We start from the raw sequence: 27941 nt of genomic DNA, 5'->3' as shown, positions 1-27941 counted from the left end.
AAATGATCCAGGTCTGGACCGAGATGGGTAAATGATTCAGGTCTGGACCGAGATGGGTAAATGATTCAGGTCTGGACCGAGATGGGCAAATGATTCAGGTCTGGACCGAGATGGGTCAACAATCCAGGTCTGGACCGAGATGGGTCAACGATCCAGGTCTGGACCGAGATGGGTCAACGATCCAGGTCTGGACCGAGATGGGTAAATGATCCAGGTCTGGACCGAGATGGGTAAATGATTCAGGTCTGGACCGAGATGGGTAAATGATTCAGGTCTGGACCGAGATGGGCAAATGATTCAGGTCTGGACCGAGATGGGATGGGTAAATGATTCAGGTCTGGACCGAGATGGGTCAACGATCCAGGTCTGGACCGATATGGGTAAATGATCCAGGTCTGGACCGAGATGGGTAAATGATTCAGGTCTGGACCGAGATGGGTAAATGATTCAGGTCTGGACCGAGATGGGCAAATGATTCAGGTCTGGACCGAGATGGGTCAACGATCCAGGTCTGGACCGAGATGGGTAAATGATCCAGGTCTGGACCGAGATGGGTCAACGATCCAGGTCTGGACCGAGATGGGTAAATGATCCAGGTCTGGACCGAGATGGGCAAATGATCCAGGTCTGGACCGAGATGGGCAAATGATTCAGGTCTGGACCGAGATGGGCAAATGATTCAGGTCTGAACCGAGATGGGTAAATGATTCAGGTCTGGACCGAGATGGGTCAACGATCCAGGTCTGGACCGAGATGGGTAAATGATCCAGGTCTGGACCGAGATGGGTAAATGATTCAGGTCTGGACCGAGATGGGTAAATGATTCAGGTCTGGACCGAGATGGGTCAACGATCCAGGTCTGGACCGAGATGGGTAAATGATTCAGGTCTGGACCGAGATGGGTAAATGATTCAGGTCTGGACCGAGATGGGTCAACAATCCAGGTCTGGACCGAGATGGGTAAATGATCCAGGTCTGGACCGAGATGGGTAAATGATTCAGGTCTGGACCGAGATGGGCAAATGATTCAGGTCTGGACCGAGATGGGTAAATGATTCAGGTCTGGACCGAGATGGGTCAACGATCCAGGTCTGGACCGAGATGGGTAAATGATCCAGGTCTGGACCGAGATGGGTAAATGATTCAGGTCTGGACCGAGATGGGTCAACGATCCAGGTCTGGACCGAGATGGGTAAATGATCCAGGTCTGGACCGAGATGGGTAAATGATCCAGGTCTGGACCGAGATGGGTAAATGATTCAGGTCTGGACCGAGATGGGTCAACGATTCAGGTCTGGACCGAGATGGGTCAACGATCCAGGTCTGGACCGAGATGGGTAAATGATTCAGGTCTGGACCGAGATGGGCAAATGATTCAGGTCTGGACCGAGATGGGTAAATGATTCAGGTCTGGACCGAGATGGGTCAACGATCCAGGTCTGGACCGAGATGGGTAAATGATCCAGGTCTGGACCGAGATGGGCAAATGATTCAGGTCTGGACCGAGATGGGTAAATGATTCAGGTCTGGACCGAGATGGGTCAACGATCCAGGTCTGGACCGAGATGGGTAAATGATCCAGGTCTGGACCGAGATGGGTAAATGATTCAGGTCTGGACCGAGATGGGTAAATGATTCAGGTCTGGACCGAGATGGGTAAATGATTCAGGTCTGGACCGAGATGGGTAAATGATCCAGGTCTGGACCGAGATGGGTAAATGATTCAGGTCTGGACCGAGATGGGTAAATGATCCAGGTCTGGACCGAGATGGGTAAATGATCCAGGTCTGGACCGAGATGGGTAAATGATTCAGGTCTGGACCGAGATGGGTAAATGATCCAGGTCTGGACCGAGATGGGTAAATGATCCAGGTCTGGACCGAGATGGGTAAATGATTCAGGTCTGGACCGAGATGGGTCAACGATCCAGGTCTGGACCGAGATGGGTAAATGATCCAGGTCTGGACCGAGATGGGTCAACGATCCAGGTCTGGACCGAGATGGGTCAACGATCCAGGTCTGGACCGAGATGGGTAAATGATTCAGGTCTGGACCGAGATGGGTAAATGATTCAGGTCTGGACCGAGATGGGTAAATGATTCAGGTCTGGACCGAGATGGGTAAATGATTCAGGTCTGGACCGAGATGGGTAAATGATTCAGGTCTGGACCGAGATGGGTAAATGATTCAGGTCTGGACTGAGATGGGTCAACGATCCAGGTCTGGACCGAGATGGGTAAATGATCCAGGTCTGGACCGAGATGGGTAAATGATTCAGGTCTGGACCGAGATGGGCAAATGATTCAGGTCTGGACCGAGATGGGTAAATGATTCAGGTCTGGACCGAGATGGGTCAACGATCCAGGTCTGGACCGATATGGGTAAATGATTCAGGTCTGGACCGAGATGGGTCAACGATCCAGGTCTGGACCGAGATGGGTAAATGATTCAGGTCTGGACCGAGATGGGTCAACGATTCAGGTCTGGACCGAGATGGGCAAATGATTCAGGTCTGGACCGAGATGGGCAAATTATTCAGGTCTGGACCGAGATGGGTCATCGATCCAGGTCTGGACCAAGATGGGTCAACGATCCAGGTCTGGACCGAGATGGGTAAATGATTCAGGTCTGGACCGAGATGGGTAAACGATTCAGGTCTGGACCGAGATGGGTAAATGATTCAGGTCTGGACCGAGATGGGTAAATGATTCAGGTCTGGACCGAGATGGGTCAACGATTCAGGTCTGGACCGAGATGGGTCAACGATCCAGGTCTGGACCGAGATGGGTAAATGATCCAGGTCTGGACCGAGATGGGTAAATGATTCAGGTCTGGACCGAGATGGGTAAATGATTCAGGTCTGGACCGAGATGGGTCAACGATCCAGGTCTGGACCGAGATGGGTAAATGATCCAGGTCTGGACCGAGATGGGTAAATGATTCAGGTCTGGACCGAGATGGGTAAATGATTAAGGTCTGGACCGAGATGGGTAAATGATTCAGGTCTGGACCGAGATGGGTAAATGATTCAGGTCTGGACCGAGATGGGCAAATGATCCAGGTCTGGACCGAGATGGGTAAATGATCCAGGTCTGGACCGAGATGGGTAAATGATTCAGGTCTGGACCGAGATGGGTCAACGATCCAGGTCTGGACCGAGATGGGTCAACGATCCAGGTCTGGACCGAGATGGGTAAATGATCCAGGTCTGGACCGAGATGGGCAAATGATTCAGGTCTGGACCGAGATGGGTAAATGATTCAGGTCTGGACCGAGATGGGCAAATGATTCAGGTCTGGACCGAGATGGGCAAATGATTCAGGTCTGGACCGAGATGGGTCAACGATCCAGGTCTGGACCGAGATGGGTAAATGATCCAGGTCTGGACCGAGATGGGTCAACGATCCAGGTCTGGACCGAGATGGGTCAACGATCCAGGTCTGGACCGAGATGGGTCAACGATCCAGGTCTGGACCGAGATGGGTAAATGATTCAGGTCTGGACCGAGATGGGTAAATGATTCAGGTCTGGACCGAGATGGGTAAATGATTCAGGTCTGGACTGAGATGGGTCAACGATCCAGGTCTGGACCGAGATGGGTAAATGATCCAGGTCTGGACCGAGATGGGTAAATGATTCAGGTCTGGACCGAGATGGGCAAATGATTCAGGTCTGGACCGAGATGGGTAAATGATTCAGGTCTGGACCGAGATGGGTCAACGATCCAGGTCTGGACCGAGATGGGTAAATGATTCAGGTCTGGACCGAGATGGGTAAATGATTCAGGTCTGGACCGAGATGGGCAAATGATTCAGGTCTGGACCGAGATGGGTAAATGATTCAGGTCTGGACCGAGATGGGCAAATGATTCAGGTCTGGACCGAGATGGGCAAATTATTCAGGTCTGGACCGAGATGGGTCATCGATCCAGGTCTGGACCAAGATGGGTCAACGATCCAGGTCTGGACCGAGATGGGTAAATGATTCAGGTCTGGACCGAGATGGGTAAACGATTCAGGTCTGGACCGAGATGGGTAAATGATTCAGGTCTGGACCGAGATGGGTAAATGATTCAGGTCTGGACCGAGATGGGTCAACGATTCAGGTCTGGACCGAGATGGGTCAACGATCCAGGTCTGGACCGAGATGGGTAAATGATCCAGGTCTGGACCGAGATGGGTAAATGATTCAGGTCTGGACCGAGATGGGTAAATGATTCAGGTCTGGACCGAGATGGGTCAACGATCCAGGTCTGGACCGAGATGGGTAAATGATCCAGGTCTGGACCGAGATGGGTAAATGATTCAGGTCTGGACCGAGATGGGTAAATGATTAAGGTCTGGACCGAGATGGGTAAATGATTCAGGTCTGGACCGAGATGGGTAAATGATTCAGGTCTGGACCGAGATGGGCAAATGATCCAGGTCTGGACCGAGATGGGTAAATGATCCAGGTCTGGACCGAGATGGGTAAATGATTCAGGTCTGGACCGAGATGGGTCAACGATCCAGGTCTGGACCGAGATGGGTCAACGATCCAGGTCTGGACCGAGATGGGTAAATGATCCAGGTCTGGACCGAGATGGGCAAATGATTCAGGTCTGGACCGAGATGGGTAAATGATTCAGGTCTGGACCGAGATGGGTCAACGATCCAGGTCTGGACCGAGATGGGTAAATGATCCAGGTCTGGACCGAGATGGGTAAATGATTCAGGTCTGGACCGAGATGGGTCAACGATCCAGGTCTGGACCGAGATGGGTAAATGATCCAGGTCTGGACCGAGATGGGTAAATGATCCAGGTCTGGACCGAGATGGGTAAATGATTCAGGTCTGGACCGAGATGGGTCAACGATTCAGGTCTGGACCGAGATGGGTCAACGATCCAGGTCTGGACCGAGATGGGTAAATGATTCAGGTCTGGACCGAGATGGGCAAATGATTCAGGTCTGGACCGAGATGGGTAAATGATTCAGGTCTGGACCGAGATGGGTCAACGATCCAGGTCTGGACCGAGATGGGTAAATGATCCAGGTCTGGACCGAGATGGGCAAATGATTCAGGTCTGGACCGAGATGGGTAAATGATTCAGGTCTGGACCGAGATGGGTCAACGATCCAGGTCTGGACCGAGATGGGTAAATGATCCAGGTCTGGACCGAGATGGGTAAATGATTCAGGTCTGGACCGAGATGGGTAAATGATTCAGGTCTGGACCGAGATGGGTAAATGATTCAGGTCTGGACCGAGATGGGTAAATGATCCAGGTCTGGACCGAGATGGGTAAATGATTCAGGTCTGGACCGAGATGGGTAAATGATCCAGGTCTGGACCGAGATGGGTAAATGATCCAGGTCTGGACCGAGATGGGTAAATGATTCAGGTCTGGACCGAGATGGGTAAATGATCCAGGTCTGGACCGAGATGGGTAAATGATCCAGGTCTGGACCGAGATGGGTAAATGATTCAGGTCTGGACCGAGATGGGTCAACGATCCAGGTCTGGACCGAGATGGGTAAATGATCCAGGTCTGGACCGAGATGGGTCAACGATCCAGGTCTGGACCGAGATGGGTCAACGATCCAGGTCTGGACCGAGATGGGTAAATGATTCAGGTCTGGACCGAGATGGGTAAATGATTCAGGTCTGGACCGAGATGGGTAAATGATTCAGGTCTGGACCGAGATGGGTAAATGATTCAGGTCTGGACCGAGATGGGTAAATGATTCAGGTCTGGACCGAGATGGGTAAATGATTCAGGTCTGGACTGAGATGGGTCAACGATCCAGGTCTGGACCGAGATGGGTAAATGATCCAGGTCTGGACCGAGATGGGTAAATGATTCAGGTCTGGACCGAGATGGGCAAATGATTCAGGTCTGGACCGAGATGGGTAAATGATTCAGGTCTGGACCGAGATGGGTCAACGATCCAGGTCTGGACCGATATGGGTAAATGATTCAGGTCTGGACCGAGATGGGTCAACGATCCAGGTCTGGACCGAGATGGGTAAATGATTCAGGTCTGGACCGAGATGGGTCAACGATTCAGGTCTGGACCGAGATGGGCAAATGATTCAGGTCTGGACCGAGATGGGCAAATTATTCAGGTCTGGACCGAGATGGGTCATCGATCCAGGTCTGGACCAAGATGGGTCAACGATCCAGGTCTGGACCGAGATGGGTAAATGATTCAGGTCTGGACCGAGATGGGTAAACGATTCAGGTCTGGACCGAGATGGGTAAATGATTCAGGTCTGGACCGAGATGGGTAAATGATTCAGGTCTGGACCGAGATGGGTCAACGATTCAGGTCTGGACCGAGATGGGTCAACGATCCAGGTCTGGACCGAGATGGGTAAATGATCCAGGTCTGGACCGAGATGGGTAAATGATTCAGGTCTGGACCGAGATGGGTAAATGATTCAGGTCTGGACCGAGATGGGTCAACGATCCAGGTCTGGACCGAGATGGGTAAATGATCCAGGTCTGGACCGAGATGGGTAAATGATTCAGGTCTGGACCGAGATGGGTAAATGATTAAGGTCTGGACCGAGATGGGTAAATGATTCAGGTCTGGACCGAGATGGGTAAATGATTCAGGTCTGGACCGAGATGGGCAAATGATCCAGGTCTGGACCGAGATGGGTAAATGATCCAGGTCTGGACCGAGATGGGTAAATGATTCAGGTCTGGACCGAGATGGGTCAACGATCCAGGTCTGGACCGAGATGGGTCAACGATCCAGGTCTGGACCGAGATGGGTAAATGATCCAGGTCTGGACCGAGATGGGCAAATGATTCAGGTCTGGACCGAGATGGGTAAATGATTCAGGTCTGGACCGAGATGGGCAAATGATTCAGGTCTGGACCGAGATGGGCAAATGATTCAGGTCTGGACCGAGATGGGTCAACGATCCAGGTCTGGACCGAGATGGGTAAATGATCCAGGTCTGGACCGAGATGGGTCAACGATCCAGGTCTGGACCGAGATGGGTCAACGATCCAGGTCTGGACCGAGATGGGTCAACGATCCAGGTCTGGACCGAGATGGGTAAATGATTCAGGTCTGGACCGAGATGGGTAAATGATTCAGGTCTGGACCGAGATGGGTAAATGATTCAGGTCTGGACTGAGATGGGTCAACGATCCAGGTCTGGACCGAGATGGGTAAATGATCCAGGTCTGGACCGAGATGGGTAAATGATTCAGGTCTGGACCGAGATGGGCAAATGATTCAGGTCTGGACCGAGATGGGTAAATGATTCAGGTCTGGACCGAGATGGGTCAACGATCCAGGTCTGGACCGAGATGGGTAAATGATTCAGGTCTGGACCGAGATGGGTAAATGATTCAGGTCTGGACCGAGATGGGCAAATGATTCAGGTCTGGACCGAGATGGGTAAATGATTCAGGTCTGGACCGAGATGGGCAAATGATTCAGGTCTGGACCGAGATGGGCAAATTATTCAGGTCTGGACCGAGATGGGTCATCGATCCAGGTCTGGACCAAGATGGGTCAACGATCCAGGTCTGGACCGAGATGGGTAAATGATTCAGGTCTGGACCGAGATGGGTAAACGATTCAGGTCTGGACCGAGATGGGTAAATGATTCAGGTCTGGACCGAGATGGGTAAATGATTCAGGTCTGGACCGAGATGGGTCAACGATTCAGGTCTGGACCGAGATGGGTCAACGATCCAGGTCTGGACCGAGATGGGTAAATGATCCAGGTCTGGACCGAGATGGGTAAATGATTCAGGTCTGGACCGAGATGGGTAAATGATTCAGGTCTGGACCGAGATGGGTCAACGATCCAGGTCTGGACCGAGATGGGTAAATGATCCAGGTCTGGACCGAGATGGGTAAATGATTCAGGTCTGGACCGAGATGGGTAAATGATTAAGGTCTGGACCGAGATGGGTAAATGATTCAGGTCTGGACCGAGATGGGTAAATGATTCAGGTCTGGACCGAGATGGGCAAATGATCCAGGTCTGGACCGAGATGGGTAAATGATCCAGGTCTGGACCGAGATGGGTAAATGATTCAGGTCTGGACCGAGATGGGTCAACGATCCAGGTCTGGACCGAGATGGGTCAACGATCCAGGTCTGGACCGAGATGGGTAAATGATCCAGGTCTGGACCGAGATGGGCAAATGATTCAGGTCTGGACCGAGATGGGTAAATGATTCAGGTCTGGACCGAGATGGGTCAACGATCCAGGTCTGGACCGAGATGGGTAAATGATCCAGGTCTGGACCGAGATGGGTAAATGATTCAGGTCTGGACCGAGATGGGTCAACGATCCAGGTCTGGACCGAGATGGGTAAATGATCCAGGTCTGGACCGAGATGGGTAAATGATCCAGGTCTGGACCGAGATGGGTAAATGATTCAGGTCTGGACCGAGATGGGTCAACGATTCAGGTCTGGACCGAGATGGGTCAACGATCCAGGTCTGGACCGAGATGGGTAAATGATTCAGGTCTGGACCGAGATGGGCAAATGATTCAGGTCTGGACCGAGATGGGTAAATGATTCAGGTCTGGACCGAGATGGGTCAACGATCCAGGTCTGGACCGAGATGGGTAAATGATCCAGGTCTGGACCGAGATGGGCAAATGATTCAGGTCTGGACCGAGATGGGTAAATGATTCAGGTCTGGACCGAGATGGGTCAACGATCCAGGTCTGGACCGAGATGGGTAAATGATCCAGGTCTGGACCGAGATGGGTAAATGATTCAGGTCTGGACCGAGATGGGTAAATGATTCAGGTCTGGACCGAGATGGGTAAATGATTCAGGTCTGGACCGAGATGGGTAAATGATCCAGGTCTGGACCGAGATGGGTAAATGATTCAGGTCTGGACCGAGATGGGTAAATGATCCAGGTCTGGACCGAGATGGGTAAATGATCCAGGTCTGGACCGAGATGGGTAAATGATTCAGGTCTGGACCGAGATGGGTAAATGATCCAGGTCTGGACCGAGATGGGTAAATGATCCAGGTCTGGACCGAGATGGGTAAATGATTCAGGTCTGGACCGAGATGGGTCAACGATCCAGGTCTGGACCGAGATGGGTAAATGATCCAGGTCTGGACCGAGATGGGTCAACGATCCAGGTCTGGACCGAGATGGGTCAACGATCCAGGTCTGGACCGAGATGGGTAAATGATTCAGGTCTGGACCGAGATGGGTAAATGATTCAGGTCTGGACCGAGATGGGTAAATGATTCAGGTCTGGACCGAGATGGGTAAATGATTCAGGTCTGGACCGAGATGGGTAAATGATTCAGGTCTGGACCGAGATGGGTAAATGATTCAGGTCTGGACTGAGATGGGTCAACGATCCAGGTCTGGACCGAGATGGGTAAATGATCCAGGTCTGGACCGAGATGGGTAAATGATTCAGGTCTGGACCGAGATGGGCAAATGATTCAGGTCTGGACCGAGATGGGTAAATGATTCAGGTCTGGACCGAGATGGGTCAACGATCCAGGTCTGGACCGATATGGGTAAATGATTCAGGTCTGGACCGAGATGGGTCAACGATCCAGGTCTGGACCGAGATGGGTAAATGATTCAGGTCTGGACCGAGATGGGTCAACGATTCAGGTCTGGACCGAGATGGGCAAATGATTCAGGTCTGGACCGAGATGGGCAAATTATTCAGGTCTGGACCGAGATGGGTCATCGATCCAGGTCTGGACCAAGATGGGTCAACGATCCAGGTCTGGACCGAGATGGGTAAATGATTCAGGTCTGGACCGAGATGGGTAAACGATTCAGGTCTGGACCGAGATGGGTAAATGATTCAGGTCTGGACCGAGATGGGTAAATGATTCAGGTCTGGACCGAGATGGGTCAACGATTCAGGTCTGGACCGAGATGGGTCAACGATCCAGGTCTGGACCGAGATGGGTAAATGATCCAGGTCTGGACCGAGATGGGTAAATGATTCAGGTCTGGACCGAGATGGGTAAATGATTCAGGTCTGGACCGAGATGGGTCAACGATCCAGGTCTGGACCGAGATGGGTAAATGATCCAGGTCTGGACCGAGATGGGTAAATGATTCAGGTCTGGACCGAGATGGGTAAATGATTAAGGTCTGGACCGAGATGGGTAAATGATTCAGGTCTGGACCGAGATGGGTAAATGATTCAGGTCTGGACCGAGATGGGCAAATGATCCAGGTCTGGACCGAGATGGGTAAATGATCCAGGTCTGGACCGAGATGGGTAAATGATTCAGGTCTGGACCGAGATGGGTCAACGATCCAGGTCTGGACCGAGATGGGTCAACGATCCAGGTCTGGACCGAGATGGGTAAATGATCCAGGTCTGGACCGAGATGGGCAAATGATTCAGGTCTGGACCGAGATGGGTAAATGATTCAGGTCTGGACCGAGATGGGTCAACGATCCAGGTCTGGACCGAGATGGGTAAATGATCCAGGTCTGGACCGAGATGGGTAAATGATTCAGGTCTGGACCGAGATGGGTAAATGATTCAGGTCTGGACCGAGATGGGCAAATGATTCAGGTCTGGACCGAGATGGGTAAATGATCCAGGTCTGGACCGAGATGGGTAAATGATTCAGGTCTAGACCGAGATGGGTAAATGATTCAGGTCTGGACCGAGATGGGCAAATGATTCAGGTCTGGACCGAGATGGGTCAACGATCCAGGTCTGGACCGAGATGGGTCAACGATCCAGGTCTGGACCGAGATGGGTAAATGATCCAGGTCTGGACCGAGATGGGTCAACGATCCCGGTCTGGAGCGAGATGGGTCAACGATCCCGGTCTGGACCGAGATGGGCAAATGATTCAGGTCTGGACCGAGATGGGCAAATGATTCAGGTCTGGACCGAGATGGGTCAACGATGCAGGTCTGGACCGAGATGGGTCAACGATCCAGGTCTGGACCGAGATGGGTAAATGATCCAGGTCTGGACCGAGATGGGTAAATGATCCAGGTCTGGACCGAGATGGGTAAATGATTCAGGTCTGGACCGAGATGGGCAAATGATTCAGGTCTGGACCGAGATGGGCAAATGATTCAGGTCTGGACCGAGATGGGCAAATGATTCAGGTCTGGACCGAGATGGGTCAACGATCCAGGTCTGGACCGAGATGGGTAAATGATCCAGGTCTGGACCGAGATGGGTCAACGATCCAGGTCTGGACCGAGATGGGTCAACGATCCAGGTCTGGACCGAGATGGGTAAATGATCCAGGTCTGGACCGAGATGGGTAAATGATCCAGGTCTGGACCGAGATGGGTAAATGATTAAGGTCTGGACCGAGATGGGCAAATGATTCAGGTCTGGACCGAGATGGGTCAACGATCCAGGTCTGGACCGAGATGGGTCAACGATCCAGGTCTGGACCGAGATGGGTCAACGATCCAGGTCTGGACCGAGATGGGTAAATGATCCAGGTCTGGACCGAGATGGGTCAACGATCCAGGTCTGGACCGAGATGGGTAAATGATTCAGGTCTGGACCGAGATGGGTAAATGATTCAGGTCTGGACCGAGATGGGTAAACGATTCAGGTCTGGACCGAGATGGGTAAACGATTCAGGTCTGGACTGAGATGGGTAAATGATTGAGGCCTGGACCGACCGAGATGGGTAAATGATCCAGGTCTGGACCGAGATGGGTAAATGATTCAGGTCTGGACCGAGATGGGTAAATGATTCAGGTCTGGACCGAGATGGGTAAACGATTCAGGTACGGACCGAGATGGGTAAATGATTCAGGTCTGGACCGAGATGGGTAAATGATCCAGGTCTGGACCGAGATGGGTAAATGATTCAGGTCTGGGCCAAGATGAGTAAATGATTCAGGTCTGGACCGAGATGGGTAAACGATTCAGGTCTGGACCGAGATGGGTAAATGATTCAGGTACGGACCACTTACTTTTGGCTTAGCTTTGCACTGTCGTGAGAGGCATTTTTGAAAGTGTTAGACGAGGCTGGTGCTGTCAGTATAATACTGTTCTTGTCAATGATGTCAACTTGAAAATCCTGAAACAAATAAAAACAAGATTATCTAATAGCAATCAAAATCAAATTAACTTTATATTTCATATACTGTAGTGTAAATACTTGTTTAAAACTACCACACCTCTGCAGAAAATATTATATGAACAATAAGTCCCAAACTACCACAATCAATAGCTATACTTCAAAACAAAAGATACAAATTGGATATTTCACAAATCCACATATGAAGCATCAAAACAATGACAGACTTTTGAACAAATATTGAATAAATAGATTTATAGTCAAAATTTCTATAATTATGTTATTTTCATTAGTAAAATAAATTTTTGAATATACTTACCCGATAATCATGTAGCTGTCAACTCCGTTGCCCGACAGAAATCTAAGGAGGGATACGCCAGCTATCACAATACTAGAAGGGGGTGTACTAACAGCGCCACCTGTGGCCAGGTACTCAAGTACTTCTTGTTGACACCTCCTCAATTATTCCTCGATCCCACTGGTTCTTTATGGGGAGGAAGGGAGGGTCAATTAAATCATGATTATCGGGTAAGTATATTCAAAAATTTATTTTACTAATGAAAATAACATTTTTCAATATTAAACTTACCCGATAATCATGTAGCTGATTCGCACCCAGGGGGGTGGGTGAAAACCAGTGAACAAGATTAAAGGATAGCCAAGTATCCCCAAATTTCATATAACAGTTATCTCTAATAACAAATGAAATAATAAGTACCTGGTAAGGAAGTCGAATCGAACCGTTACTCTGCCTCTTTTTTAAGATCGTCTTCCTTACTGAGCGCAGCGTTCCTCTTGGAGGCTGAATCAACCCAAGGTGCTAAAGTATATAGGGTTGCAACCCCTACTAAAGGACCTCTACACAACCTTTAACCCAGGCGCTTCTCAAGAATGAATTGACCACCCGCCAAATCAAAAGGATGCGGAAGGCTTCTTAGCCTACCGTAACAACCATAAAAACAACAAAAGAATTCAAGAGAAAAGTTAAAAAGGTTATGGGATTAAGGGAATGTAGTGGTTGAGCCCTCACCTACTACTGCACTCGCTGCTACGAATGGTCCCAGGGTGTAGCAGTTCTCGTAAAGAGACTGGACATCTTTCAGATAAAATGATGCAAACACTGACTTGCTCCTCCAATAGGTTGCATCCATTACACTCTGCAGAGAACGGTTTTTATTAAAGGCCATCGAAGTAGCTACGGCTCTTACTTCGTGGGTCCTTACCTTCAGCAATGCAAGATCTTCCTCCTTTAAGTGAGAATGTGCTTCTCTGATCAGAAGCCTTATATAATACGAAAGCCCATTCTTGGACATGGGTCTCGAGGGTTTCCTGATGGCACACCATAAGGCTTCTGACTGTCCTCGGAGAGGTTTAGACCTCTTGAGATAATATTTGAGAGCTCTGACAGGGCAAAGAACTCTCTCAAGTTCGTTACCTACCATGTTGGAAAGGCTAGGTATCTCGAACGATCTAGGCCAAGGACGTGAAGGAAGTTCGTTCTTTGCTAGGAATCCAAGCTGGAAAGAACATGTAGCAGACTCGGTCGTGAAACCAATGTTCTTGCTGAAGGCATGAACCTCACTGACTCTTTTAGCTGTTGCCAGGCAAACGAGAAAAAGAGTCTTGAGGGTAAGGTCCTTGAATGACGCTGACTGGAGAGGTTCGAACCTAGATGTCATAAGGAACCTTAAGACTACGTCTAAATTCCAGCCTGGAGTGGAAAGACGACGATCTTTAGACGTCTCAAAAGACTTAAGAATGTCTTGAAGGTCCTTGTTGGAAGACAGGTCCAAACCTCTATGGCGGAGAACTGAGGCCAACATACTCCTATATCCCTTAATCGTAGGAGCTGAAAGGGATCTCTCATTCCTAAGATGAAGCAGGAAGTCAGCTATTTGGGTCACAGAGGTATTGGTAGAGGATATTGAATTGGCTCTACACCAGCTTCGGAAGACCTCCCACTTAGACTGGTAGACCCTACGAGTGGAAACCCTTCTTGCTCTGGCAATAGCCCTGGCTGCCTCCTTCGAAAAGCCTCGAGCTCTAGCGAATCTTTCGACAGTCTGAAGGCAGTCAGTTGAAGAGCGTGGAGGTTTGGATGTAACCTGTCTACGTGAGGTTGACGTAGAAGGTCCACTCTTAGAGGTAGAGTCCTGGGGAAGTCTACTAGCCATTGTAGTACCTCTGTGAACCATTCTCTTGCAGGCCAAAGGGGAGCAACTAGCGTCAGCCGTGTCCCTTCGTGCGAGACGAATTTCTGCAGAACCTTGTTGATTATCTTGAACGGAGGGAATGCGTACAGGTCGAGATGGGACCAGTTCAGTAGAAAGGCATCCACATGAACTGCTGCAGGGTCTGGAACAGGAGAACAAAACAGAGGAAGTCTCTTGGTCATGGAGGTGGCAAACAGATCTATGGTAGGTTGACCCCACAAGGTCCAAAGTCTGTTGCACACACTCTTGTGGAGGGTCCATTCCGTGGGAATGACCTGATTCCTTCTGCTCAGACGATCTGCTGACACGTTCATATTGCCCTGGATGAACCTCGTGACTAGAGAGAGGTTTAGACTTCTTGACCAAATGAGGAGGTCCCTTGCGATCTCGTAAAGGCTCCTCGAATGGGTCCCCCCTTGCTTGGAGATGTAAGCCAAGGCTGTGGTGTTGTCCGAGTTCACCTCCACCTCTTTGCCTAGCAGGAGGGACTTGAAGTTCAACAGGGCTAGATGAACTGCCAGCAGTTCCTTGCAGTTGATGTGGAGAGATCGTTGTTCCTCGTTCCACATTCCGGAGCATTCCTTTCCGTCCAAGGTTGCACCCCAGCCCGAGTCCGATGCATCTGAGAAGAGATGAAGATTGGGGGTCTGAATGGCCAAGGATAGACCCTCTCTGAGAAGAAGGTTGTGCTTCCACCACAGGAGAGTGGTCTTCATCTCTTGGTTGATAGGGATAGAGATTGCTTCCAGGGTAGAACTCTTGTCCCAATGAGCTGCAAGGTGGAATTGAAGAGGGCGGAGGTGGAGTCTGCCCAGCTCGACAAACAGGGCTAGGGACGAGAGAGTCCCTGTGAGACTCATCCACTGTCTCACTGAGCAACTGTTCCTCTTCAGCATGTTCATGATGCACTCTAGGGCTTGGCTTATCCTGGGGGCCGATGGAAAAGCCCGAAAACTCTGACTCTGAATTTCCATTCCCAGATACACGATGGATTGTGAGGGAATGAGTTGAGATTTTTCCAAATTGACTAATAGACCCAGGTCTCTGATAAGGTCTAAAGTCCAATGAAGATTCTCCAGACAACGACGACTCGAGGAGGCTCTCAACAGCCAGTCGTCTAGGTAGAGGGAGGCTCTGATGTTTGACAAGTGAAGGAATTTGGCTACATTCCTCATCAGAAGGGTAAAGACCATAGGAGCTGTGCTTAGGCCAAAACACAGGGCTTGGAATTGGTAGACGACCTTTCCGAAAACGAATCTTAGGAAAGGTTGGGAGTCTGGATGAATCGGAACGTGAAAATAAGCATCTTTCAAGTCCAATGAGACCATCCAGTCCTCCTGTCTGACCGCTGCTAAGACCGACTTGGTCGTCTCCATCGTGAACGTCAGCTTGGTGACATACTCGTTGAGAGCGCTGACGTCCAGGACAGGTCTCCAACCTCCTGTCTTCTTGGCCACAAGAAAGAGGCGGTTGTAGAAGCCCGGGGATTGATGGTCCCGAACTACAACCACAGCCTTCTTCTGCACAAGAAGCGACACCTCCTGGTGCAAAGCTAGCCTCTTGTCCTCCTCTTTGTAGTTGGGAGAGAGGTTGATGGGCGAAGTGGTCAGAGGTGGTTGAAGGAAGAATGGAATCCTGTAACCGAACCTCAGCCAACTGACAGACTGTGCGTCTGCACCTCTCATCTCCCAAGCTCGCCAGAAGGTCTTGAGTCTGGCTCCTACTGTCGTCTGGAGAATCGGAGAGTCAGTGTTTTCCTTTGGATGGCTTGGATCCTTTCCTGGACTTGCCTCTGTAAGAGTCTGGACGGGAGCTTCCTCGGCTGGGGGCTCTGCCACGAAAGGGCGGTATGAATCTAGTCGCAGGAGTATCAGTCACTGGGGAGCGGTAAGTCTTAGGGGCTGAGGTGGAAGCCTTAGACTTACGAGCCGAAGAAGCTACAAGATCGTGCGTGTCTTTCTGAATCAAAGCAGCCGACAAATCTTTAATGAGCTCTTCGGGAAAAATAAACTTCGAAAGAGGAGCAAACAGAAGTTGTGAGCGTTGGCAAGGGGTAATGCTGGCGGAAAGGAAAGAACACAGCTGTTCTCTTTTCTTCAAAACCCCTGACACGAACAAGGACGCTAGCTCGCCCGATCCGTCTCTGATGGCCTTATCCATACAGGACATTAACAGCATGGCCGAATCTTTGTCCGTATGGGAGGTTTTCTTGCTGAGGGCCCCCAGGCACCAGTCGAGAAAATTAAACATTTCAAACGCTCTAAACACTCCTTTAAGCAAGTGATCCAAGTCCGAGAAGGTCCAACACACTTTTGAGCGTCTCATAGCAGATCTTCGAGGCGAGTCTACCAGACTTGAGAAGTCAGCCTGGGCAGAGGCAGGTATTCCCAAGCCTGGTGCTTCCCCTGTGGCATACCAAACGCTCGCTTTCGAAGTGAGCTTCGTTGGAGGGAACATGAAGGAAGTCTTGCCAAGAAGTTGCTTAGACTGCAGCCATTCCCCTAGGATCCTAAAAGCCCTCTTGGAGGATCTAGCTAGGACAAGCTTGGTATAGGAAGACTGAGCTTGTTGCACTCCCAGCGAAAACTCAGATGGTGGAGAGCGGGGTATAGCTGAGACAAAATGGTCTGGATAAACCTCCCTGAGAAGAGCCAAGACCTTGCGAAAATCAAGAGACTGTGGAGAGGGTCTGGAGTCGTCCAGGTCCGAAGAGGGATCAAGGTGTGCTTCCTCATCATCCGAAATCTCAACCCCAGAATGAGGCGACGGGATCGGATACGAATGCTGAACCGCAGAGTCAGAACGAGCAGGAACAACAACAGAGGTGGAAGGAGGAGGTGCAGCAAGTTCCTGTTCCTGTGGTATGAGTGGAGCGTGAATAGATCGAGGCTGTGCAGAACAAGGTAAAGTTCCCGCAAGCAGAGATGTCTGAGTAGCAGGATCAGGGTGCACGGGTAGAGCTCGGTGCAGCAGCTGAGCAGACTGACTCACAGGTGGAATAGGTTCAACATCGTACGCCTGGCAGATGGAGCTGCGACTGGGTGCAGCGAGTGCAGGCGGGTGCAGCACAGGCTGAACCGGTGCAGGAGGTTGGTGCACCACCGGTGCAGGCGGGTGCAGCAAAGGCTGAACGGGTGCAGGAGGTTGGTGCACCACCGGTGCAGGCGGGTGCAGCACAGGCTGAACGGGTGCAGGAGGTTGGTGCACCACCGGTGCAGGCGGGTGCAGCACAGGCTGAACGGGTGCAGGAGGTTGGTGCACCACCGGTGCAGGCGGGTGCAGCACAGGTTGAACCGGTGCAGGAGATAGGTGCACCACAGGTGCAGGAGGTGCAGCACTCTCAGCACGACACTCACGCATCAGGTCCGAAAGCTGAGCTTGCATGGACTGAAGCATAGACCACTTGGGATCAGCAGAGACAGTAGCAGACTGAGGTAAAGCCATAACAGTGGTTGCACCACCGGTGCAGCTCTGTTGTACCTTACTCCTCTTGGGCGGAGTACAATCGCTAGAAGACTGAGGCGAGTCAGAGCTGAGCCAACGACTGCAACCTGGCTGAGCACTCGCGGGTTGGACTCTGCGTTTAAGAGGTCTAGAGACCTGAGACCAACGTTTCTTCCCCGAGAGAAGATCAGCGGACGAGCGGAAGACGGGCTCAATCGTCTGCAAGTGGGAGTGACGGTCTATGGTAGACACGCCCGCAACCACTGAGGATGATTCTGTGCGCCTAACAAGGCCTGCCGAACCCTTATGCCCTTCGACATTGCTTCTCCCCTGGGCTTGGGAGCTTGCAAGAGGTCCCGGACTGGGAGAACGACTGGCTCGCACAGAAAAATCCCCACGCACCACACTGGCACTAACACTAGTACAAGGCACTGCACCGACACTAGCACTCGTCACAGCACTGGCACTAACTTCACCCACTGCACTCTTGGCCTTCAACTCTTTCACTTCGGCCATCAGAGACTTATGGTCACTTACCACTGACTCTACCTTATCGCCTAAAGCCTGAATAGCACGTAAAACCACTGACATATCAGGCGGAGGGCACACAGTAGGATCGGGGGTAGCCACTACAGGGGTAGGATCAGGAAGAGGATCATGAGATGAGGAAAATAAAGAAGAGTGAGAAGAACTCCTCCTAGCTCTAATTCTCTCTAACTTAGAAGAATACTTTAAAAGTCGGACAAAATCCAATTCCGAAAGACCGGCGCATTCCTCACATCGATTTTCTAACTGACAGGGTCTGTCCCTACAGTCAGAACAAGCGGTGTGAGGATCTACCGAGACCTTCGGAATACGTCTATTGCAAGACCTACAACGTCTATGGGAGGGGGCTTGCGAAATGTCAGACATTTTGTTTTCAAGAGAAGTCAAAGGGAGATCCAAAAAACAAGCAAAAATTCGTTAACCGTTAAACTGAATTAAATAAAAGCTATCTAGCTAATATCAGAAGGTTTCCAGTAATGCGACAGCCGTAAATCAAAGAGAATACATCACCAAATAAGCGAGAATAAACTCGAAGACCATGAGCGTATCCCAGAACGTCTAGCCGGAGGCACGACAGAGGAATAATTGAGGAGGTGTCAACAAGAAGTACTTGAGTACCTGGCCACAGGTGGCGCTGTTAGTACACCCCCTTCTAGTATTGTGATAGCTGGCGTATCCCTCCTTAGATTTCTGTCGGGCAACGGAGTTGACAGCTACATGATTATCGGGTAAGTTTAATATTGAAAAACACAAAGTTTAACTATAGGAGCACTCAGTAGAGAGCTTGCCTTCTACACATCAAGCAGTATTATTCCGCTCTTAAATCCACAGCATACTTGTACTTCAGAGGTACGTGATTTCTTCAAAATCTAATGGATTTGTCATTGGGTCATACAACACACATCCGCCAAGTTTCTCATTGAAATTGGTTCAATAATTTTTGCGTAAGGTTGTTCACAAACAAAAAGGCATGCAATTAGGGATGCCCCTGGGAGCTACTATATGATGACCTAGAGTTAAAAAATCAATGGAGTTCAGCCACTTAACGTTACTTCATGCTATAATTAAAAGGTTTTCCTCAAGCTGCATCTGGGCACCGAATGGCTTCCCCTGAATTAAGCAGGTAGAGAAGTAGTCTAAAATGTGAGTGCAGCTTGGGGCCGAAAAAAACTGCAGAGACCCTAAAGTACTAAACCCCTTATGGGGCTTCAGCACTCAAACGCCCCTTCAATCTTTATTACAACGGCCTGAAACAATAATTCGCAAATAAAACAGAAATTTACATCTATGACATACCTTACTCTCAATATTTTCATCAGGGAGGCTGGGGCGTACGCGGAGGTAAACTTTCAAATTTTCACCTTCGACGACATCAATTGATTGAAAGAGTTCATTTAGATTCTTAACCGGGTTGAATGTACTGTCAATTGCTGTGTATCTGAAAAAGCACAAAAGCTATTGGAAGGTTTTACAACACAAATTACTGTTACTGATATCTATAATTAAGGTACAGTGAACCCTCGTTTATCGCGGTAGATAGGTTCCAGACGCGGCCGCGATAGGTGAAAATCCGCGAAGTAGTAACACCATATTTACCTATTTATTTAACATGTATATTCAGACTTTTAAAACCTTCCCTTGTACGTAGTACTGTTAACAAACTACCCTTTAATGTACAGAACACTTAATGCATGTAATACAGTACCCTAAACTAAAACAGGCACAAATATTAAAGGCGAATTTATATCATGCGTTTCCTAAACACGCCAAAAAGCACGATAAAAATGGCAACCAATGTTTTGTTTACGTTTATCTCTGATCCTAATGAAGAAACAAACGCATTTACACATCTGTTTATAGGTTAGTTTTTGCATCAATTATATTGATTATTCAGTACAGTATGTTGATTTGGTTATTACTAATGTTTTACTTAATTTTTCTTAGGACTTCCAAATGAAATTTTTTTCTTTATGACGCCGCCTGAAACGACAGCGTCATAAAGTACGCTCAGTAAACAAACTAAGGAATTTAACCCGCATGATGAAAGTGATAAATAATGATATTACAGTAAAAGCTTTTATAAAATATGTTATTACAAATATTATTTACCGTATCTATATAAAATCATACATACGTAGCAAAGCAGGAAAACAATCTACGAGAGAGAGAGAGAGAGAGAGAGAGAGAGAGAGAGAGAGAGTTGTTTTACATACGTAAATGTAAATTTTAAACAAAACAAAAATAGCCCCATTTCATATAAAATAGATTACAAATATTTTACTTTATCATATTACAGTAGTCTGTATAATACTGTAAAGTTCAGTACAGTATGTTGTTGTTAAAGTCGTGGTGATGAAATTCTCACGAAACAAAAACACGCCATTTGATTACAACAGCTGATTCATTCTCTCTCTCTCTCTCTCTCTCTCTCTCTCTCTCTCTCTCTTCGTGTTATACAATACTTACATTTAGATGAAGAAACTAAAATTAGTTTTCTTAGTGTCAATTAAATACGAAATGAAATAATTAGGCCGAGTCTACATCCATTTCAATCATAGCCAAAAATAGGGCATCCGATTTCATCAGCAAACCACTATTTTTTGGGAAACATCATTTTATTCTAGAAAATTGCCACTCTTTAAATAGTTAATTGCACATTAAGAAAGCGTGTACTTTTGTTTTTAAATTTCGGGTGTGTTTTAAAAATCGAGTATTGTTGACTTTTTTTTTTTTTTACTTTTGGCTGTGATTAGATCAGCTGTCATCTAGCTGCCGCTCTTGAGTGTGTACGAATACACTAACAAAGTATCATTTATACCATTTCTTAACTTATTCAAACCGTCTACAGTATACAGTTGATATTACATAAGCACCAATGTGTTATAACCTATCAAATTTTTTTGTTTATTACATTTAAACCCCCCTCTATCTCTCTCTCTCTCTCTCTCTCTCTACCTATCTCTCTCTCTCTCTCTCTCTCTCTCTCTCTCTCTCTCTCTCTCTCTCTCTCTGTGTGGGCTACTTTTCACTACCTCCCATTCCTTACCTCTCTCTATCTCTCTAACAAATGATATCTTTGTTGCTCCTCAAAGTTTCATTTATATTGAAAATCAATCATGATTCAATTTTCCTTACTTTCTCCAATCTCGCACCATCGGTCACATCGCGGTATTTTCGATATTTCCGGAAAATCCGCAATATATGTATAGACATGGGTTATGAAAAAAATCCGCGAAGTGGTGAATCCGCGATGGTCGAACCGCGAAGTAGCGAGGGTTCACTGTACTCACATAAAACAATGGACTCCTGCAATTATGATTTTGCATCTAGGTATTATAAAAAAAAATTGAAAGATTATGAAATGACATACAGAACTATTCTAATGTATTATACAGATCTGTTGCTGGTGATTTCATAAGTAAATGAATAATTCCTCAAATCACAAGCTCAGTAATTAGCGAACAACCTTACCTGAAGGCGTAGATACCCTACAAGAAATTTTTCTTAAATTAAAATGATGAAATATGATGGATGATGCACAAAACCTGTATTACTATGAGAGAAAAGATGACATAAAATATTAAGATATCAAATTATGTCAAGTAACTGAAAATTACATTGAGACCACAAAAAACAAGATGGTTTGGACATGTGAATAAAAAGAAGGGAGGAATTGTTAGGTCAGAATAGTAGTTTAAAGGTTTAAAGGCTGCTCATGAATGGCAGAGGCAAGGGACAGAGACATTGCCCTAGCAAGCAGGATAATGCCCTGAGACTGACCCTATATACATATGATCAGTACCCATGCCCCCCTCCACACAAGCTAGGACCAAGGAGGGCCAGGTAATGGCTATATGCCGACGGGAAGACCGATGGACCAGGGGAGGAGAGGTCGTTCCCCACGAAGGAGGTATCCTGGCCTTGCGCTAGTGACATAAGAACCTGTCGTATATGTATCACACGCACAGCACAAACACTGAAAAGGAAACTTACATTTCTATATATATATATATATATATATATATATATATATATATATATATATATATATATACATAATCATTTACCCTTCTACCCCCAATGGATGTACTGGTACGTTTCACAAAACTCATCCCTTAACCACCAGGGACGTACCAATACGTTGTTGCAAAAAGCTGCTATTTGCATTTTTTTTGGCATATTTCTGATAACTTTATGAGAAACTTCAGTCATTTTCCAAAATAATGAGACCAACCTGACCTCTCTATGACAAAAATTAAGGCTGTCAGCTGAATCTAAAAAAAAATTATTGCAAAACGTGCTTGAAAAAGAAAAACGCCTGGGGGTTAAGGGTTGGAAACTTCCAAATAGCATTGGGGGTAAAAGGGTTAAGAATGTTTTCATATATATATTTACACATAGGAAAAAGTAACTTAAAAGACAAAAATCAATGGCAGTCCAGAATAGGCGAGGAGGAAGAGCGGAAACAACCGCTCTCCATCCGAGCCAAAAGTAAAGAGAGCTAAATCACCGGTGTGCTAGTGGGAGTGGGAGTGGTAGCAAGCTAACCCCCATCACCCCCGCTAACTAGCGGGGTGGATAGTTAACCCTCGCTAAATTTTAATGGCTCGTCATTTCAGCTTCGCCGAAAGTAATACCCCTAATAGATAGCGTGGTTTGTATTCCAGTTATGGAACAAAGATAATTTCATGGGTAAAAAGTTGGGTGTCAACTGAGCAGTCCATTGAGTAAGGATGTAGCACAGCTCAGACAAAAACTGAACTGATTTCAAAATATTAACCCTTTTTACCCCCCAAAGGACGTACTGGTACGTTTCACAAAACTCATCCCTTTACCCCCATGGACTTACCGGTACGTCCTTGCAAAAAAATGTTATGAAATTTTTTTTTTCATTTTTTTGATAATTCTTTTTTTTAAATTCAGGCATTTTCCAAGAGAATGAGATCAACCTCACCTCTCTATGACAAAAATTAAGGCTGTTAGAGCAATTAAAAAAAAAATACACTGCAATATGTGCTGGTGAAAAAATAACCCCTTGGGGGTTAAGGGTTGGAAATTTCCAAAGAGCCTGGGGGTAAAAGGGTTAACACGTAAAGTCAAAATCATCATCGTCACCTCCAACACCTATTGACACAAAGGGCCTCAGAGAGGGCATGTAGCACAGCTCAGACAATAACTGAACCGATTTCAAAATATTAACACGTAAAGTCAAAATCATCATCATCACCTCCAACACCTATTGACACAAAGGGCCTCGGTTAGATTTCGCCAGTCGTCTCTATCTCGAGCTTTTAATTCAATACCTCTCCAGCTTATAATTTGTATGATACAAAATCATATAATTGTACAAAATATAAAATATATAATACAGTACTTACTGATAATCAGGAGCATGTAAGTAACTCAATCGATCTATGGAATTATCCATTGCTCACTATTTTCATTTTCTGAAAAATAAAAAAATTGTATAGGATCCTGTTGGAAAAATATTTTCAATTATATATATCTACAGTATGTCTTCCATGAAGTAATAACCAATTACAGAAAATATTACAAACACTTTGATGAAATGATTAAGGTGGTTTTAACATTTATGTATAAAGGCAAAAATATTTTAAGGATGTAATCAAAAATGTGTTTTAGAAAAGTAAGAAAGACATTTATAGGCTATTAGTACACAAATTCAAATACTGTACATAATGAATAAATTGCATTTTCCAAGATAATATAGACTTTTGTAAAGAAATACAGAAAACCGTTGTATTCTTTGACAGAAGCTGGTCTGGCTGCTGAAGCTCATTAACAGGAAGAAGCAATTGGAAGGTCTGTTTCCCCAGTTCATTCGCCCCACACTAAACGGGGCAATTCTCTATAGGAAATATACCCGTTTTATAGTATAAAAGCTTTTCCCGTCCGTAACTATAATAAAACTGAGAGCTGCTGTCTGCATGCTCTCGCTTTTATCTGTCAGCTATAGGAACAAATCCAAGGTTGGTTAGAGGTAAGATTATAAGGGGAAAAAATGACAGATTTGTACATCTAAGAGAAATGCAATTTACCTATTGTGTAATTTACTTTAAAAATAAAGGTTCTATTACAGTTACAGACGGGACGATATTTTCTACTGAAAAAACAGGTATTTCCTATATAAAAATGTCCGTCTTCTTCAAAAATATTACTTAACCGTATCTATAATTTTACAGGATAAACTTTGTTTTCTGTTCAAAATGTTATATTCGAATCTATAATTTTACCCGAATTTGAAAATAATTTAGTTTTCATCAAGGCGACAATGTATAGAAGATGCTTGGTATTATTATAGTTCCGTTTTGTTATAAATAGTTGAAGGTGCATCAAGGCAATGGAGTGCTTAATACCGAGATCTCAGTTGAGGTGGTATTATTGTAATGTATTACAGAGTAATGTATTCTATGGAAAAAAAAACTACTTTTTTCTATAGAAAAACGTCCGTTCTCTTAGAAAATTATTACTTGTTCCTGTCAGAAATGAATTTTCAGAAATGTATATAAATCTATATCCACCAATAATGGGGGACCCCCAATGGGAACTCGGGGTTTTGGGTGGGGAAAACATAGAGGAAACGGAATATAATGGTAAAACAAGCCTTTTCTTCTCTATACATTATCTTCTTAGATGTATAATAAATCGATGAAAAAATACACTATTCATATCCTATACTAATGGTATATTTTTTATTTATTTGTTGAAAAAATACGGGTCGGTTGTAGTCGGAACAAGAACGATTATATTTGGCGCTGCTAATGTTAGCATGCGCAGCTCAACATTACAGCTTGCCAGTACATACGAGCTTGATGTTTCTGTTTTCTGGCGAGCGAAGAGAGCCCGCGACGGAACAAGAGCCATTATATTTAAAAAGTTTAAAAGAAAACATGTTTTCCTCAAGTAAATAATGTGATTTAACTGGTTTTCACCTTCATTTCAAGTGCAAAAACAACAACCAGTTCGGCTACTTGAACTTAGTCGAACTGCGGTTGAAATGAAGGTCAAATTCGGTTAAATCCCGTTATTTGCTACAGGAAAACATTTTCTGTTCGAAATGATACCCTGTAGACTTGTAAAACTTTACCAATAGTTTAAGGTGCATTAAGGCAATGGTGTGCTTAATACAGAGGTCTCAGTTGAGATTATAATACATTTCTGCAGTGGAGATTTAGCCTACAAAAAATGAAAAAAAAAATGGGGTGAATGTAGTTTAATGGGACAGGCCGATATCTTTCTTATTAGTAGCCCAATCATTTTTCCTTAAGATGTGCTTTACTATGATCCGATATACCATAATATGAAGTTATTTCATATTTTCTAAGTTCAGCGCAAGAAAGGGGTCCGGGGGCTTGCCCCAAGCTAGGGGTTGTGACCTGGGAACTACTAGGTTTGGTTAGGTTGGGTTTGTATGATAGCGACAGTGGTTGGTAACGCCCCCATTAGGTCATTACGAAGGGAAGGACAAGGCTTGGTCAGGTTAGGGGGGAAGATTAGGTTAGTTATAGTCCCTTTTTCTCGGCGTGTCCCCATAAACTACAACGGCTTTAAAGAAAAACAACTACAAAAGAGCCTAATATACCGTACGAGGTATTGAACCTTACGCTAACCTTTGATTCAGACTTTGGTATCCTAACAGGAAATTTGGTTTGCCCTTGGCGATCTACCACAAACCCTACTTTAAATATAATATATGGTTAAGATACGATATTTGTGTTGTTTGTAGTTGTTTGTGTCTACAAAAAGAAAAAAAAAACAATTGGTAAAATAAATAATTACACTACACAAAGATGGCTGTATGGAGGGTGGGTACAAATTAATATAGCCTAATCAAGCTCTTTTAAAGGGCTTGTTGAAATAAAACTTGCTAAAATATGAACAAATATGAGGCAACGATACATTAACGGACGTTGAATGTCAAATCAAAAAGGTAAAATAAAAATTGACAACTAATTGCATGTTAAATTCTAACCACTATTTCAGCGTGCACTTTAGATTGACGATTTTATTAAATTTAATTAAGATTACGGCACATTAATCACTATCAATGTTGGCTCCTTAATCAAACGTTTCAATTACATCAAAATTAAGTGTCACATCACTGTTTCTCACCTATTAAATCACAAAATAAGAAATAGCACAACCAGACGTAAACAACCACCATTTAAACTTCTCGAACGGACGAATCAGCTGCTAGGATTCAAGTTACGGACATCGTCTGGAAGTTAAAGAGTTGTCGTTCTTGTTCTTAATGTCTAAAATTTATACATAAATATTCTATTGCTTTTGACGAGTATGTTGTTGTTGTTATTAATATTATTGTTATTATTATTATTATTACTATTATTATTATTATTATTATTATTATTATTATTATTATTAGCTAAGCTACTCTAGTTGGAAAAGCAGTATGATATAAGCCTAGGACTCCAAAACGGCAAAAATATGAGGAAATGAAATATGGAAAAATAAATAAGATATATATAAAAAGTAATGGATACAGATAAATAGGTCTGTCATAATATATAAACTATGAAGAGAGTCTTATTGTTAACCTGTTCAGCCAAAAAACATTCTCTTGCCAGGAACAATCCATCTGTCTATAAATATGAATAATCAAGAAACTAGAATAAAAATTGAATAAGTATAGAACGAGTCTGAGTGAGTATAACTACAGATAGCTTAAACTGTGATAATCAAAGAATAGATCGATATTTTAGAACTTATATATTTATAGGTAGCAGCAGTAGGGGATTCCGCATTATGAAGCTTCATCTGTGGTGGATAACGGGGGAGGGTGTTTCTGGGCTGCCCAAAGGCAAGAACCCGGGTCTTACACAGGGTAAGGCAATCTATACAGACAGACAGACAGGGAGGGTGAGCTGTGGCACCCTAGCAGTACAAGCTGAACTCGGTTGAGTCCCTTGTCAGGCTGGGAGGAACATAGAGCGTAGAGGTCCCCTTTTTGTTTTGTTTCATTTGTTGATGTCGGCAACCCCCCAAAATTGGGGGAAGTGCCTTGGTATATGTATGTATATCTATAGGTAGTAGGTTGGCCAGGTCACCAGCCACCCGTTGAGATACTACCACAAGAGAGTTATGGGGTCTTTTCGCTGGCCAGACAGTACTACATTGGATCCTTCACTCTTGTTACGGTTCGTTTTCCCTTTGCCTACACACTGAATAGTCTGGCCTACTCTTTACATATTCTCCTCTGTCCTCATACACCTGACAACACTAAGATTACCAAACAATAATTCTTACTGCACTGTAATTATTCAGTAGCCACTTTCCTCTTGCTAAGGCTAGAAGGAACTCTTTAGCTATGGTAAGCACCTCATCTAGGAGAAGGACACTCCAAAATCAAACCATTGATCTCTAATCATAGCCTCTGTACCATTGTCTTCCACTGTCTAGGGTTAGAGTTCTCTTGCTTTAGGGTACACTCAGGCACACTGTTCTATCTTATATCTTATTTATCTTCCTCTTGTTTTGTTAAAGTTTTTATAGTTTATCGAGTGATATTTATTCTCATATTATTGCGCTTCTTGAAATATTTTATTTTTCCTCGTTTCCTTTCTTCACTGAACTATTTTCCCTGTTGGAGCCACCGGGCTTATAGCATCTTGCTTTTCCAACTAGATTTGTGGCTTAGCAAGTAATAATAATAATAATAATAATAATA

General features: G+C 45.8%; 1 protein-coding gene across 4 annotated transcripts in view; it reads right to left on the bottom strand.

The window, feature by feature from the left end:
* Positions 1 to 26448, bottom strand: part of LOC137634505 (kinesin-like protein KIF20B) — an 85108-nt gene extending 58660 nt beyond the window's left edge. For all 4 annotated transcript variants that reach the window (XM_068366942.1, XM_068366943.1, XM_068366944.1 and 1 more), the window contains exons 1-4: positions 26369 to 26448; positions 23614 to 23682; positions 19532 to 19673; positions 11926 to 12032 (exon numbers count right to left, since the gene is read on the bottom strand). In XM_068366942.1, coding sequence (XP_068223043.1) covers positions 11926 to 12032; positions 19532 to 19673; positions 23614 to 23663 — 299 coding nt within the window. In that variant the 5' untranslated portion in view covers positions 23664 to 23682; positions 26369 to 26448. The remainder of the gene's footprint in view (positions 1 to 11925; positions 12033 to 19531; positions 19674 to 23613; positions 23683 to 26368) is intronic.
* Positions 26449 to 27941: the final 1493 nt, after the last annotated feature.

This window comes from Palaemon carinicauda, chromosome 44 (genome assembly GCF_036898095.1).
Source record: "Palaemon carinicauda isolate YSFRI2023 chromosome 44, ASM3689809v2, whole genome shotgun sequence".
NCBI classification, from domain to species: domain Eukaryota; kingdom Metazoa; phylum Arthropoda; class Malacostraca; order Decapoda; family Palaemonidae; genus Palaemon; species Palaemon carinicauda.
This window is presented reverse-complemented; position numbering and strand designations above follow the sequence as displayed.